We start from the raw sequence: 13,842 nt of genomic DNA, 5'->3' as shown, positions 1-13,842 counted from the left end.
AATCCGTCCCTACCAAAGAGCCGGTGACCGACTGAGAAGACGGCCCAGTTCTCCAGGAACCCGAAACCCTCCTTACTACACCAGCTCCTCAGCCACTCGTTAACTTCCCTAATCTCCCGCTGCCTCTCTGGTGTGGCTCGAGGTACCGGTAGTATTTCGGAAAATACTACCTTGGAGGTCCTAGTCCTCAACTTAGCGCCTAAGTCCCTGAAATCGTTTAGGACTCTCCGTCTTCCTCTGCCTATGTCATTGGTACCCACTATAAACATAGTTTATCCTATTACACCACTCTTTTAACTTTGGGCCGTCCGCTTCGCACCACTTTCTCGGTGTTGTTCACCTTTGCTGCATTTAGCAGGGTTGGGACCAAAGTTGTTTTATATTGTTTTAATGGTATTGTTTTATGAAATAAACCCATGGGTCATTTTTGGGATCGTTGTTTCAGTAATTTCACCAGTAATTTGTTGTACCTTTGTCCAAAATTCTCTGATTTTAGGGCAATCCCACAATATATGGTGCATCATTCCAATACCTCCACATTCCCGCCAGCATTTATCTTTTTTATCTGATCGATATTTGTGTGCTAATTCCGGTGTAATATACCATCTTGACAAACATTTATAATTTAGTTCTATAGTGCCTACATCTATGGCTACACATCCAGCCGCCCTCAGTACTACATATGATTCTTGTTTTGATAATTGTGTCCCAATTTCTTTTTCCCATTTTGCCTTGAATGGGGGGTTCTCCATACAGTGCCACTCTGTCAGCATCTTATATACTTGAGATGTTCCATGGTTTAGAGTTGATATATAACATCATTTTTCAATAGTATTTAATGTTTTCTCTGATCTAATCGGCTGTGGTAATGATTCACAAAGTGGCTCAATTGGAGGTATCTCCATTCATCTAATTTCATACCTTTTATCATTCAATTAAAAAATTTGAAGTGTCTTAATGCAACCCTTGTGAACTATAATTTTTAATTGAGTGTCTCCTATCCAGTTCCTTTCATTCATCTTTGGACTTTCATATTATCTTTCCCATATGCAGCTCCATAACATTCCATTTGGCTCCTGCCTATGTACCCAGTAGAGGGGAGGAGCGGAGCGGCCAGACAATGGAACCTTTGCTGGTCGGAATGTTAAAGAGCCTGCATTTGGAAAAGAAGATATGAAAGCCTGAAGATGAATAGAAGCATTTGCAATTAAAGCGCTCTATGGTGATCATATTAGAGGCATAGTGGTCTGGTGAGTGTCTGACCCTGCAGGGAGTGGTATTTTCACGGAAGTCACATGGTGTTAATTGCAATATTTTCACACAAATGGATGTTTGAATGTTGTTGAAGATTAATGGTGAAAATTGGGGAACATTAAGAGCACATATTGTGGATGTTTTGTTCACATGTGATTACACAACGTGTACGATATGCTTATGATGTGTATGTTTTAACTGTAGGGGTCTCAGTGCCACCTCAAAGTGGGAATTTTTGTTCCTTTTGGTGTGTGTGTGTGTGTGTGTGTTTTTTTTTTTTTTTTATAAGGTGGCATCAGTGTTAGATTTACACACATAGGAGTGGTTGTCTCTCCTGGGCATGGAGCATATTTAGATTTATGAAGTTTCTTTTATACATCAGTTTATTTGGGCATTTTTTAAATTCTGTTTCATTTCATGATTTTGCACTAAATACAGATTTGAAATATTTATCCTGATCAAAAAGAGTCAATTTTCAAATCAATATTGTTTGTTGTAGTATTAAAGTATTGTTTTCACTGTACTAAAACTGAACCACTAAATACATGCAAATGAGAAAGGATCTTCGGTTTCCACTGGCCTCACTAGCAGATCTTTGTATATACAATAGAAGATATTAGTATCAATGAAGGTGTATTTAGCATTCATGTGGCTCCGTTTTAAACTAAATTCTTTTTTGGTTCCAGGTCTTTTGAGTGACAGAAAAAAGGTCACATTGGGAACACAGCCCACAGTGTTGAGGACGTTCCGTTCTCTGTCCACAACAAACGTATTTGCTTGTTCTGATCGGCCGACTGTCATCTACAGCAGCAACCATAAACTTGTTTTCTCAAATGTTAACTTGAAGGAAGTCAATTATATGTGTCCCTTAAACTCAGAGGGCTATCCCGATAGGTAAACCTTTTCTGTTAATATAACGGCGATAGCACATGCATTACCTACAGTCTAATGTTGCATAAGCAATTTGTGATGGAAGCAACTGTGATACCTTGGTGGCCTACATTTAGTATTGGAATGTGCTGGTTTCGATGACTGTTAGTCTTTTCTAAAGTGTATCTCTAGAGGTGTTTTTTTTTTTTTTTTTTTTTTTTTTAGAATTGGAAGCACTTTGGTCCTTAAGTTTTTACAGCTGTTCTCCCCTTTTGAGGGAGGTTCACAGCTCTATTTGTACTGCTGACCATAGTAACTGAGAATGAAAGTGGGGGGAATACAATATTTTAGGACAGTCCCCAGGACAAGAGGAAAATAAGGTAAGGGAAAAATTTTAAATGCAGGCACCCTGGGGAGATTTTCACTATTTCCCTCCGGAAATAGTGAAGTTAATTAATTTTTCCCCAACTACCGGTACATAGACCGTAAAAGCACTTCTTACTCAATCCAAAACAAACAAAAATAAAAAGGTGGCTGTAAATACATCTTATGGCATGGTATACATTTTTCTTTTCAACTATTTGAGGGGTCATCCTTGTCAAAAACTCATATCTGAGTGCTATCATGTAATCGTAGAAAAGAAATCACCATTAAATTAAATTCTGTATTTTGCTACTTTCTATTCTTTACAGTTTGGCCCTAGCGAACAATAGCACGCTAACCATTGGGACCATTGATGAAATCCAGAAACTGCACATCAGAACTGTACCACTCTATGAATCTCCCAGGTAGATCTGTGGAAGAGGCACATTAGAATTTGTTACATGTAATGGGTAAACTTGCACTAATGATGGTTTTATCATGCTTGTAGGAAAATTTGCTATCAGGAGGTGTCTCAATGTTTTGGCGTTTTGTCTAGTAGAACAGAGGTTCAGGATGCTAGTGGTGGAAGCTCTCCTCTACGACCAAGTGCAAGCACTCAGGTGAAATTTCGTTCCTTGTCATTTTATATACTGGGCAGAATAGTCTTCAGCAAAATCAACTCGTGTGGAGCAGTTGTGCAAGAGATGTTTTTGTTCAACGTGTAAAGGAATCATGGAGCTGTTATCTGCTTATGCTACAAACACACCTATACTGAACAATGTAAATGTATAGCTGGTAAAAAGGTTATAAGCTACTATCAAACAGATTTCCTTTCATTTTGGCATCTTTGATCATGGTGTTATGTTCAGACGCTTGAAGGCTTTATAAGGTGGCCAGTTTATGTAGAACATTAATGCATGATGCTGCAGCCCATTGAAGCCAATTTGGAAACTGCAATTAAAGGGATACCTTCACCTAAAAATAAATAAATAATAAATGCACATCTTTTTGCAGGTAAAAATTAATTTTTTTTTTTTTTTTTTTTTTTTTTTACTTGGAGCCTGGAAAGCATTACTGCTGATCTTGGGTGCCATGCAGGACTCCTGCAAACTTGTCACAGTATCTGTCTGCTCATACCTTGTACAGGCAGGCAGATACACAGTTGACAAGAATAAGCAATGAACCACCAGAGCGCTCAACAGCGCCATAGTAGTTCATTGAAAAAACAAACCGACAGCTGCAGAGGCTGCCAGAACTTCTAGTTTCCCACTCACAGAGGACTATGAATGAATGACATAGCAAGGCGGGCGGAGCCACACACGGCCACTTTATCTTCATACCGAGACAGCGGGCGCCCGGAGAAGATGCCCGTTTGCTGTCACTGGGGAGGAGGGGGATTGGCTGCAGCTGGTGGAAAAAAAAAAGGTTCCACCCTAAATAAGAGTGTAACTTGTTCCAAACGGTGAACTTATCCTTTCACTTATTTTACAAGGAGGTCAGCCGTGAAAATCCACTTGCTTCTTTAAGTACAGGTTTTCTTTCCTAATTTTTAATAGTTGGAATTAAAACAACAAAGGTGTTTTAATATGCTGGGTATTTTGTAGTCAGTTCAGCAATTGCATATGAGTATTCTGGAGCATATCACCAGCTTGTAGGTGTCTAGTTTTTTATTCATACAGGTAATTTAAAGCTGAATGCCAGGAGTTCAGCCACTTTGTAAAAAGTGAAGGCACACCATGAGTTAAGTCTAAGGAGCCATATGACCTCTCCTGGGTTTATTGCTCTGCCAGGTTTTACACTCACGACACTTAGGGTTGTAAGAGAGGCGGAAGGCACACAGAGCAGCTTTGCCCGCCCCTCCCCACCACTGCTCACTCGGAGAAGCCTTTGTATTTTGTGAATGTGTTCAAATATTACAGAGGCTTCTGTGAATGGGCAGAAGGAGGGGAGGGCGGGCATAGCAGCTGCAATGACTCTTCGGTTTCAGATGCATAGCTTAGAAGTGTCAGCGTCGCTCTCCCAGAACTGCAGTTATAGCTGACTTCTGGGAGTAATCTAAAGCTGTTCAATATAAATATTAGAGCTATGCCCATGAGGTGTCGTGCACCTTGCTGGACTTAATTCATAGTGTGCCTTCATTTTTTGAGAAGGAACTGAAATTCTGGAATTCAGATTTAAGCATCACTTTACACGCCATACATTCACATCAGTTCATGCCCTCAAGGAGATTACAGTCTAAGGTCCCTATTTTGCAGTCCTAAATACAGATACTAGGGCTAGTTGCCTACCTGCATGTCTTGGAAATGTGTAAGGAAACCTGAGTACATGGAGGAAACCCACACAAGCAGAAGGAGGGCATACAAACTCTTTACAGGCAGTGTCTAGTTTTTTTTCTCTTGGGATTTGAACAGAGAATTCGAGTAGTGCAAGGCGTAGTGCAAGGCAATGCTAACCACCCTCTTTTTTTCTCTTTTTACTGCTTATTGAAAAAAAGACATGTAGTATTCAATAGTGCAAGGTGAAATTTACACCCAATTAAATTGCTTATTGCAGTGTCTCATCACTTATCAGATGGCTCAGTCCAAAGTTTCAGGGACTCAGATTCTTCCTGAAAGGAGATGATTACTGATGCCTCTTTAGATAGGTTTCCAAGGAATCAATGGTCATTTATAAAATGTTAATTTGTTAAACCTTTTAACCTTTAAAAAAAATTAAATAAAAATTGAATCCATAACTTATGCTTAAGTTCTCTGTGGTTCTGATCTTTTCACTTTGGAAGATTGATTGATTAAAAGGACAATGGCTTTTAAAGAAAGCTGCTGGATCTTTCAGCACAATAAACATACTGTTTCACTGTCCAGCTAAAAGAGCAATTGTGAGGTCAGGCACTGATGTACAAAAAGACATGGCTCACTATCAAAAGTATTGACCTAGCTTTGTGCACAGGGGCACAGTCCTGTTTGAACAGAGAAAGGCCTTCCCTAGACTTGCCACAAGGTTAGAATTATACAAATCTACAATGTCTTGGTATGCTGTTGAACTGGAAACACTTGAACTTAATGTGTAAGTAACTAAAGGCAAAACGTTTCTTCTTTTTATTAGAGTGGGGCAAATAGAACACTGGTCAGGTTTTTTTTTATTGCTGTTTGTGTCCCTGTTAGGGACTTTCACTCTCTCTTTGTCCTGAATACCCTCATCGCTGAGAGTGAAAGTGAAAGAAAATTCCAAGTTTTGGGTTGTCACTAGAACATAAATAGAGGGGACATTTTTCAATTGGGACACTAGTTCTGGTGACATCCCAAAGTTTCACTCACTTTGGATGGATTTTCTTTCACTTCCTGATTAGTTATTGGACTGAAAGTGAAGGGAAATAGTCCAAATTCACTAGCAATGGCAAAAAAACCAGACTGGTTAAAATATTCTCCTATACTCTATTCATAAATGGGAAAAAAAAAGTTTTGCCATTAGTTCCACTTTATAAATTTGGGGGTCATCGACATACTTTTGGACATATAGGCAGGTGTGATGATCAGGTGTCCACAAACATTTGACCATATAATGTATTACTTCCCATTTTTCAAAGAGAAATCTGATAGAACAGGCTTCCATTTTAATGAGCTGTAAGTAAGCCCTATGGTGTTTTCAGTTGCTGTGGTTTGAAAGCTGGGCTTTGAACATTTAAGTAGCCTTCATATGCCTGTGTCTTGTATCCCACAGGCATTGTCTTCCAGTGTGAGCAGCAGTAAGCTGTTTTCAGGAAGCACCTCTCCCCATGAAACCTCATTTGGAGAAGAAATTGAAGTTCACAATCTACTTATCATAGACCAGCACACGTTTGAAGGTAAAAAGTTAGACATGAGTTACACCTACATAAAGAGGCATCAAGTAAACTGGAAAATCATGCTTTTATTTTATCTTTTCTCTCTTTAGTCCTGCACACTCACCAGTTTCTGCAGAATGAATACACCCTCAGCTTGGTGTCCTGTAAGCTGGGCAAGGATCCAAGCACTTACTTTATAGTGGGAACAGCCATGGTATATCCGGATGAGGCAGAACCAAAGCAAGGGAGGATTGTGGTTTTCCAGTACAGCGATGGTAAGCATAAAAAAATTGACTTTTATGTTTACAACTGGTGTTCTAAGGATTAAGATTACATTTCCAGAGGGATAGCTGTTACCCATTTCATTCCAGGTATGATTTTTCTCAATGCAGATTTGAAAATCAAGACAAGCATAAGATGGGTTTTGGAGGGAATCAGACACTTATGTTCCTGTGTTGTATTGAGTTTTGAATCTCTGAACTGATCTTAAAATGTGTGCTTTGTCCAGGTAAACTTCAGACTGTTGCTGAGAAAGAAGTGAAAGGAGCTGTGTACTCAATGGTGGAGTTTAATGGCAAGCTGCTGGCCAGTATCAATAGCACGGTAATAATGGATTATAGGCACCTTGTGATGCCATGCATTTAAAATTCTGATTACTGTTTGGTAGCATCATATTATGCATAACTTTCAATTTGGGAGGGGGGTTGCAAATAAGTGTTAAATCAGACGTGTCAGAATGATGAAGCCTTGCAAACATAATATAGGGGGCAGAGATATAGGTGGTGCATGAGCCCTGAGAGTTTAGAGCTGTATATGTGCAAGAACCCTCCTGTACCATTGTCAGGAAAAGGCAGTGCTCCTCTGGAAAGAGTATAGAGGGGGAATGTAAGACTTAGGAGGAGAGCAGAGAGAGACGAAAGTGCTCACTGTAGCTGAATGAAGGCAGAAGACATCAGCGCTGCTGACAGGAAAAAAAGAAGTGCTCTTCTTTCATTTACATGCAGCTTGGAGAACATGCTAAAACAGGAGCCTCCAGTCCAGTCAAAAATTAAGTCAGCTGCTACACAAACTGTAGCTGCTGACTTTTAACTCCCTGGTGTGCTGCACATTGTGAATGGGACCTGTGATGTGATCAGAAGACTGCAAGGACTGAGAAGGGGGAGTAGAACTTTCACTCAGATTGCCTAAGCGATCCGAGCAGAAGTGGCATTTCTGAAAGAGGAGCAGGGGAGGAGGCCTTAAAGCAATATGTCCCCTTTTGGATGACGTTCCTCTTTAATTTTTCCAAACTCTTTTATTTTGTTTAAAAAAAAAAATTTCCAAACTGGGGGATGCAGAAAACAAATGTGCTCCTTTTTTTATATTACTTTTAGGTTGGACTACATGTTAATATTTCCAGACTGTATTGTATATCTTTTTAGTTTAATACATTCTTATCCAAACATTCACAGGGGACGTTTGGAGATAAAGGCGCTGCCTCTTTGGAGTTTGGACACTAAGCTAAATCAGAAGGCTATTGCTCCTCCCCCTGTTGCCTATACACCTCTTCACAAACAGCAAGAGCTCAGGTTTAGCTTTTAATAGAGGCACATTGGCACTGTTGGAAGTTAGAGGGTGGTTGAATTGTTCTGAGTAGTGAATGTAATAGAATGTACTAGAACATACCCTTGGCTATAAGAAAGGGGATTAGCTGCATGGTGTGTACAGGTAGGTCATTAGCTGGATGCAGTTGTCATTTTTTTTTATGTTAGGAAGGCTTTCTTATGTAAGGTGCAGAACTTTACATTTTTCTGTGAATACGGTGGGTGTCCGTACTTTTAATGTCAACATCTGCCACCTTTACCTAGGTTCGCCTGTATGAGTGGACAGCAGAAAAAGAGCTGCGTACAGAATGTAACCACTACAACAATATCATGGCTTTGTATCTGAAAACCAAGGGCGATTTTATCTTGGTGGGAGACTTGATGCGTTCAGTGTTGTTGCTAGCTTACAAGCCGATGGAAGGAAACTTTGAAGAGGTAAGCAGCTCTGCATAACTATGCCAAAAAATGCCTATAGAGGAGAACTATAAATCAGTGGTTTAGCTATTCTGTTCATGTATATCTGACTCTGTATTCTGTGCTCCAACAGATTGCACGGGATTTTAATCCCAACTGGATGAGTGCAGTGGAGATTCTTGATGATGATAACTTCCTAGGAGCGGAGAATGCATTTAATTTATTTGTATGCCAAAAAGACAGGTAATGAGAAATTCATATTCTACAGTAAGTGTAGTGGGGATCTGTTTGGGTAGTATAGTAACTGTAGAGTAGTTCGTAGACAAAACTATACTAAGCGTAGGCTAACAGTGCAGCAATTATGACATTTGCAGGAAGGGCTGAATAGGTCTGATTGTGGATAGTCTGAGTTACTAATGGTGGCCATGAACTGTGTGATAAACGTAATGTCAGATACGACAGAACAATTGAATCAGACTTAGATCAAGTGAAACAAATATGGCATGGACAAGCGACAGATAGTGATGGTTCCATTCCACCCAAGTCAATCAGTTGTGGTGGGAAAAATAATCGGTCATACAGGGTCGATCAATGGCGGTTTCTGCTCCCCTGTGAATCACTTGAATCATCGATCGACCCTGAACAATTTATTTCTTTCCCACCACAGCCAATCCGCTTAAGTTGACTGAAACAGTTACTATGTGTGGCCATGACATTTCTGTTCTGTGATTTGATCATTTTGTCGATTCAGACATCCGTCAGTTTTATCGCTTTGTGTATGGCCACCATAAGGCTTTTTCTGATTTAGCCATTTTTAATTGGTCTGCTTTGCCCTGGGCTGACTAATAACCTTCCAACCCACACACTGCAGTCATGTGCCATACCTTTGTCTGATCGCGCCAGTAAGCCTGAAACCGCTTTATTCTGGTGGAAAATAGACTGCCCTTTAAAGTGATATTAAAGGCAATCATTTGGTTTGGTTTTGGTTCCAGTAATCCATGTCCTTAGTCTGCTTGTCTTCAGCAAACTGTTTGCAGGCTTTCTTGTCCATCATCTTTAGAAGAGGTGTCCTTCTGGGATGACAGCCATGTAGACCAATTCGATGCAGTGTGCAGTTTATGGTCTGAGAACTGACAGGCTGACCCCCCACCCCTTCAACCTCTGCAGCAATGTTGGCAGCACTCATAGGCATATTTCCCAAAGACAACCTCTGGCTAGGATGCTGAGCATGTGCACTTAACTTATTTGGTTGACAATGGCGAGGCCTGTTTGAAGTGGAACCTGTCCTGTTAAACCGCTGTATGGTCTTGGCCACTGTTCTGCAGCTCAGTTTCAGGGTCTTGGCAATCTTCTTATTACCTAGGCCATCTTTATGTAGAGCAACAATTCTTTTTTCAGATCCTCTGAGTTTTCTTTGCCATGAGGTGCCATGTTGAACTTCCAGTGAGAGCGATAACACCAAATTTAACACACCTGCTCCTCATTTACACCTGAGACCTTGTAACAGTAACGAGTCACATGACATTGGGGAGGGAAAATGGCTAACTGAGGCCAATTTGGACATTTTCTGTTAGGGGTGTACTCACTTTTGTTGCCAGCGGTTTACACATGAATGGCTGTGTTGAGTTATTTTGAGGGGACAACAATTTTACACTGTTATACAAGCTGTACACTCACTACTTTACATTGTAGCAAAGTGAGATTTCTTCAGTGTTGTCACATAAAGATTTACTAAAATATTTACAAAAATGTAAGGGGTGTACTCACTTTTGTAAGATAGTGTGTGTGTGTGGTTGTATGAATGTATGTGTGTGTGTGTGTGTGTGTGTATATATATATATATATATATATATATATATATATATATATATATATATATATATATGCATGTCAGGGTAAAACTGCTGCGCACATTGGGGGACATCCCAATAAGTACACCCAGGAGTGCAAATGGCAGCAGTACACGGAGCTCTTCAAGAGAATGAACTTTTAACACATCAACCACTGCATAGGTATTTCTCTTCTTTTACGGGGAGTTGCTGGTTTAACTTTCTTCTCCTGACATCAGGACTGCTTTATTAAAATAGCCAAAGTTCCTTGAAAATAGTAACAGGTACCCTATGCTGCAATATCTTGAGTACAGTACAGAATATGGGGGTGACCTATGTGGATAACCTATGACCACAAATTTAACAGTTTTTAGAGGGAGACACAGATTCTTTTCTACTTTTAGTGCTGCCACAACAGATGAAGAGCGACAGCACTTGCAGGAAGTTGGACTTTTTCATCTGGGAGAGTTTGTCAATGTCTTTTGCCATGGTTCCCTGGTAATGCAGAATCTTGGGGAGACGTCCCCACCAACACAGGGTTCTGTACTTTTTGGAACGGTTAATGGGATGATCGGTGAGTCTTAACTTGCTGCTTCTCTTTTGTTTGCTTGAATGGCTTAGTATGTCCATATTAATTCTTTTTACCTATCTGTATCTTAGGTCTTGTGACATCGGTATCTGAAAGTTGGTACAATCTTCTGCTTGATGTTCAAAATAGGCTCAACAAAGTCATTAAGAGTGTTGGCAAAATAGAACACTCATTATATCCTTTAAAGAAAACATTCATATTATCATGTGCTTAAAAACAAAGCCAGTTTTTTTTTTTTTTTCCCTTAAAGACAATGATCACAATTCAGTACTTAAATTACATGGGTTTTTTTTTTTTTTTTTTTTTCTTAAGTCGTTTTTAGTTCTGGGCCTTTGGTTAGCTTGTGACTATTGTGCTGGGGACAGGGTCCTCGAAGCTTTGATGGCACTAATCAAATCAAATAAAAAAAAAAAAATGCGAGAAATGGTATAATGCATACTCCAGCTTTTTCTTTGGAATATGATTACATATTTAATGGTTATACTGGAATTAGTGGTTGTAAACCCTCACATACAGTGCATCTGGAAAGTATTTACAGTGCTTCACTTTTTCCACATTTTGTTATGTTACAGCCCTAATCCAAAATGGATTAAATTCATTATTTTCCATAAAATTCTACAAACAATACCCCATGATGACCACGTGAAAGACTTTTTTTTTAAAATCTTTGCAAATTTATTAAAAATAAAAAATCCCAGGTACATAAGTAATCAAAGCGTTTGCAATAACACTCAAAATTGAGCTTAGGTGCATCCTGTTTCCACTGATCATCCTTGCGATGTTTCTACAACTTGATTTAAGTCCATCTGTGGTAAATCCAGTTAATTGGACACGATTTGGAAAGGCATACACCTGTCTAAGGTCCCACAGGTAACAGTGCATGTCAGAGCACAAACCAAGCCATGTATTCCAAGGAATTGTCTGTCAAGGAATTGCCTGACCTCAGACAGGATTTTCTTGAGGCATAGATCTGGGGAAGGGTACAGAAAATTTTCTGCAGCATTGAATGTCCCAATGAGCACAGTGGCCTCCATCATGTGTTAATGGAAGAGGTTTGGAACCTTTAGGACTCTTCCTAGAGCAGGCCGCCCTGCCAAACTGGAAGGAAACACAGGCGCCACAAGTGCAGTAACTTGAAATTTTATTTGGATAAGACCACTGGAAAAAGAGATACTCACAAAAGTGATGGATATAAAGCAGGGCTTGACAAATTTTCCTGAAATCTAGGAGCCAGCTAAAAAAGTTAGGAGCCAGTTTTTTTTTTTTTTTAAACTAACAACCAAGCTTTATTTAATAAAACGGATACTAAATTTACACATAAATACGACTAGAACCCCACTCTCCTCTATAGCGCAATTGGATGAAAAAAGACTGTCTGTCTCTTTCCATCCGATGCCATCTGATCCGATCCATGGGATGGATAGAAAATAGAACCACCATCCGTCTGTTTTTGGCTGATAGGATCAGATGGCGGCAGATTACTGCTCCATAGAGGAGAATAAAGGATCCGATCATGTCTGCCTGAAAAACTGACAGGCGGACCTGATCAGACAGCCCGTGTGAAAGGGGCTGTGGCATGGCGATGAGAAAAAATATATATATATATATATATATATATATATATATATATATATATATATATATACATATACACTTTTTTTTTATAATAATTAAAAAAAAATATATATATTTTTTTTTTTTTTTAATTTTAAAAATAAATTACTGTAAATGAATAATAATAACCACACTCCCTGTCAAAGGTAACTAACTGGACAGGGAGATGGGAATGCAGTGGAGTCATTACAACAGTCATTACTCCCGGCCACCACAAGAGGGCGCCAGTTCCCCATTGGAAGCCGCTCTCATCTCAAGAAGAAGGCCGAAAAGCCGGGGCCTCAATTTTCAGACGGCGTGGAAGTCCGTGCACTCGGGGAGGAGGTGGGGGCGCAAAAATGACAGGACACCTCCTGCAGGGCGCGCTAGGTCGCTAATTCTAGTCGCAAATGCGACCTGGCGCCCGGGGTTTGTCGAGCCCTGTCATAAAGACATTCCGGTAAGGATCAGGATGGCTTAGAGCGGTAACGGTAGACAGGCTGTAACGGTGACTGGCCGCACTTCCTAGTCCCAGGGACACTCAGATGCCGGTCTGTCGTCACTTCTGCAAGCGTGATTACGTCATGGTGCCGGCTACGCGTTCTCGGAGCATGCGCTGCTTCCTCAGGCCGATGGAAGATGGGACCTTTCAGAAGAGCCACCATGTCTGCAGCACAATACCAATCACCCCTGTATGGTAGAGTGGCCAGACGGAAGCCACTCTTCAGTAAGAGGCACATGACAATTTGCCAAAAGTCACCTAAAGAAACAAAATTCTCTGGTCTGATGAAACAGATTGAACTCTTTGGCCTGAATGGCAAGGGTCATCTCTGGCGAAAACCAGGCACTGCTCATCACCTGGCCAATACCATCCCTAGCATGGCAGTAAAGCATGGCAGTGGCAGCATCATGCTGTGGGAATATTTTTCAGCGGCAGGAACTGGGAGACTGGTCAGGATCGAGGGAAAGATGAATGCAGCCATGTACAGAGACATCCTTGATGAAAACCCGCTTCAGAGCGCTCTTGACCTCAGACTGGGACAAAGGTTCATCTTCTGCCAGGACAACGACACACAGCCAAGACAGCCAACTTTGTGAATGTCCTTGTGACCCAGCCAGAGTGCAGAGATCTGAAAATGGCTGTGCACCGACGCTCCCCATCCAACCTGATGGCGCTTGTCCTGCAAAGAATGGGAGAAACTGCCCAAAAATAGGTGTGCACAGCTTGTAGCATCATACTCAAAAAGACTTAAAGGCTTTAATTGGTGCCAAAGGTGCTTCAACAAGGTATATAGCAAAGGCTGTGAATACTTAATGTACATGGGATTTTTTTATTTTAACAAATTTGCAAAGATTTCAAACCAACTTCTTTCACATTTGTCATTATGGTAGAATTTTGCGCAAAATAATGAATTTAATCCATTTTGTAATTAGGCTGTAACATACTAAACTGTGAAAAAAGTGAAGCGCTGTGAATATTTTCCAGATGCACTGTATTCCCAGTGAAGTGAATAGATCAACAAATCC

At 40.3% G+C, this 13,842-nt stretch overlaps 1 protein-coding gene across 1 annotated transcript in view; it reads left to right on the top strand.

The window, feature by feature from the left end:
- The window catches only part of DDB1 (damage specific DNA binding protein 1), an 80,590-nt gene that overhangs the window by 50,689 nt on the left and 16,059 nt on the right, over positions 1–13,842 (top strand). The window contains exons 15-24 of the mRNA XM_082269928.1: positions 1,941–2,148; positions 2,817–2,912; positions 2,996–3,107; positions 6,205–6,328; positions 6,418–6,582; positions 6,816–6,910; positions 8,155–8,325; positions 8,438–8,547; positions 10,538–10,707; positions 10,794–10,896. Of these exons, the coding sequence (XP_082126054.1) occupies positions 1,941–2,148; positions 2,817–2,912; positions 2,996–3,107; positions 6,205–6,328; positions 6,418–6,582; positions 6,816–6,910; positions 8,155–8,325; positions 8,438–8,547; positions 10,538–10,707; positions 10,794–10,896 (1,354 nt within the window). The remainder of the gene's footprint in view (positions 1–1,940; positions 2,149–2,816; positions 2,913–2,995; positions 3,108–6,204; positions 6,329–6,417; positions 6,583–6,815; positions 6,911–8,154; positions 8,326–8,437; positions 8,548–10,537; positions 10,708–10,793; positions 10,897–13,842) is intronic.

This window comes from Pelophylax lessonae (genome assembly GCF_965119305.1).
Source record: "Pelophylax lessonae genome assembly, chromosome: 10".
In the NCBI taxonomy this organism is placed as follows: Eukaryota; Metazoa; Chordata; class Amphibia; order Anura; family Ranidae; genus Pelophylax; species Pelophylax lessonae.
The sequence above is the reverse complement of the archived record's forward strand: the minus strand, read 5'-3'. Positions and strand labels throughout refer to the sequence as shown.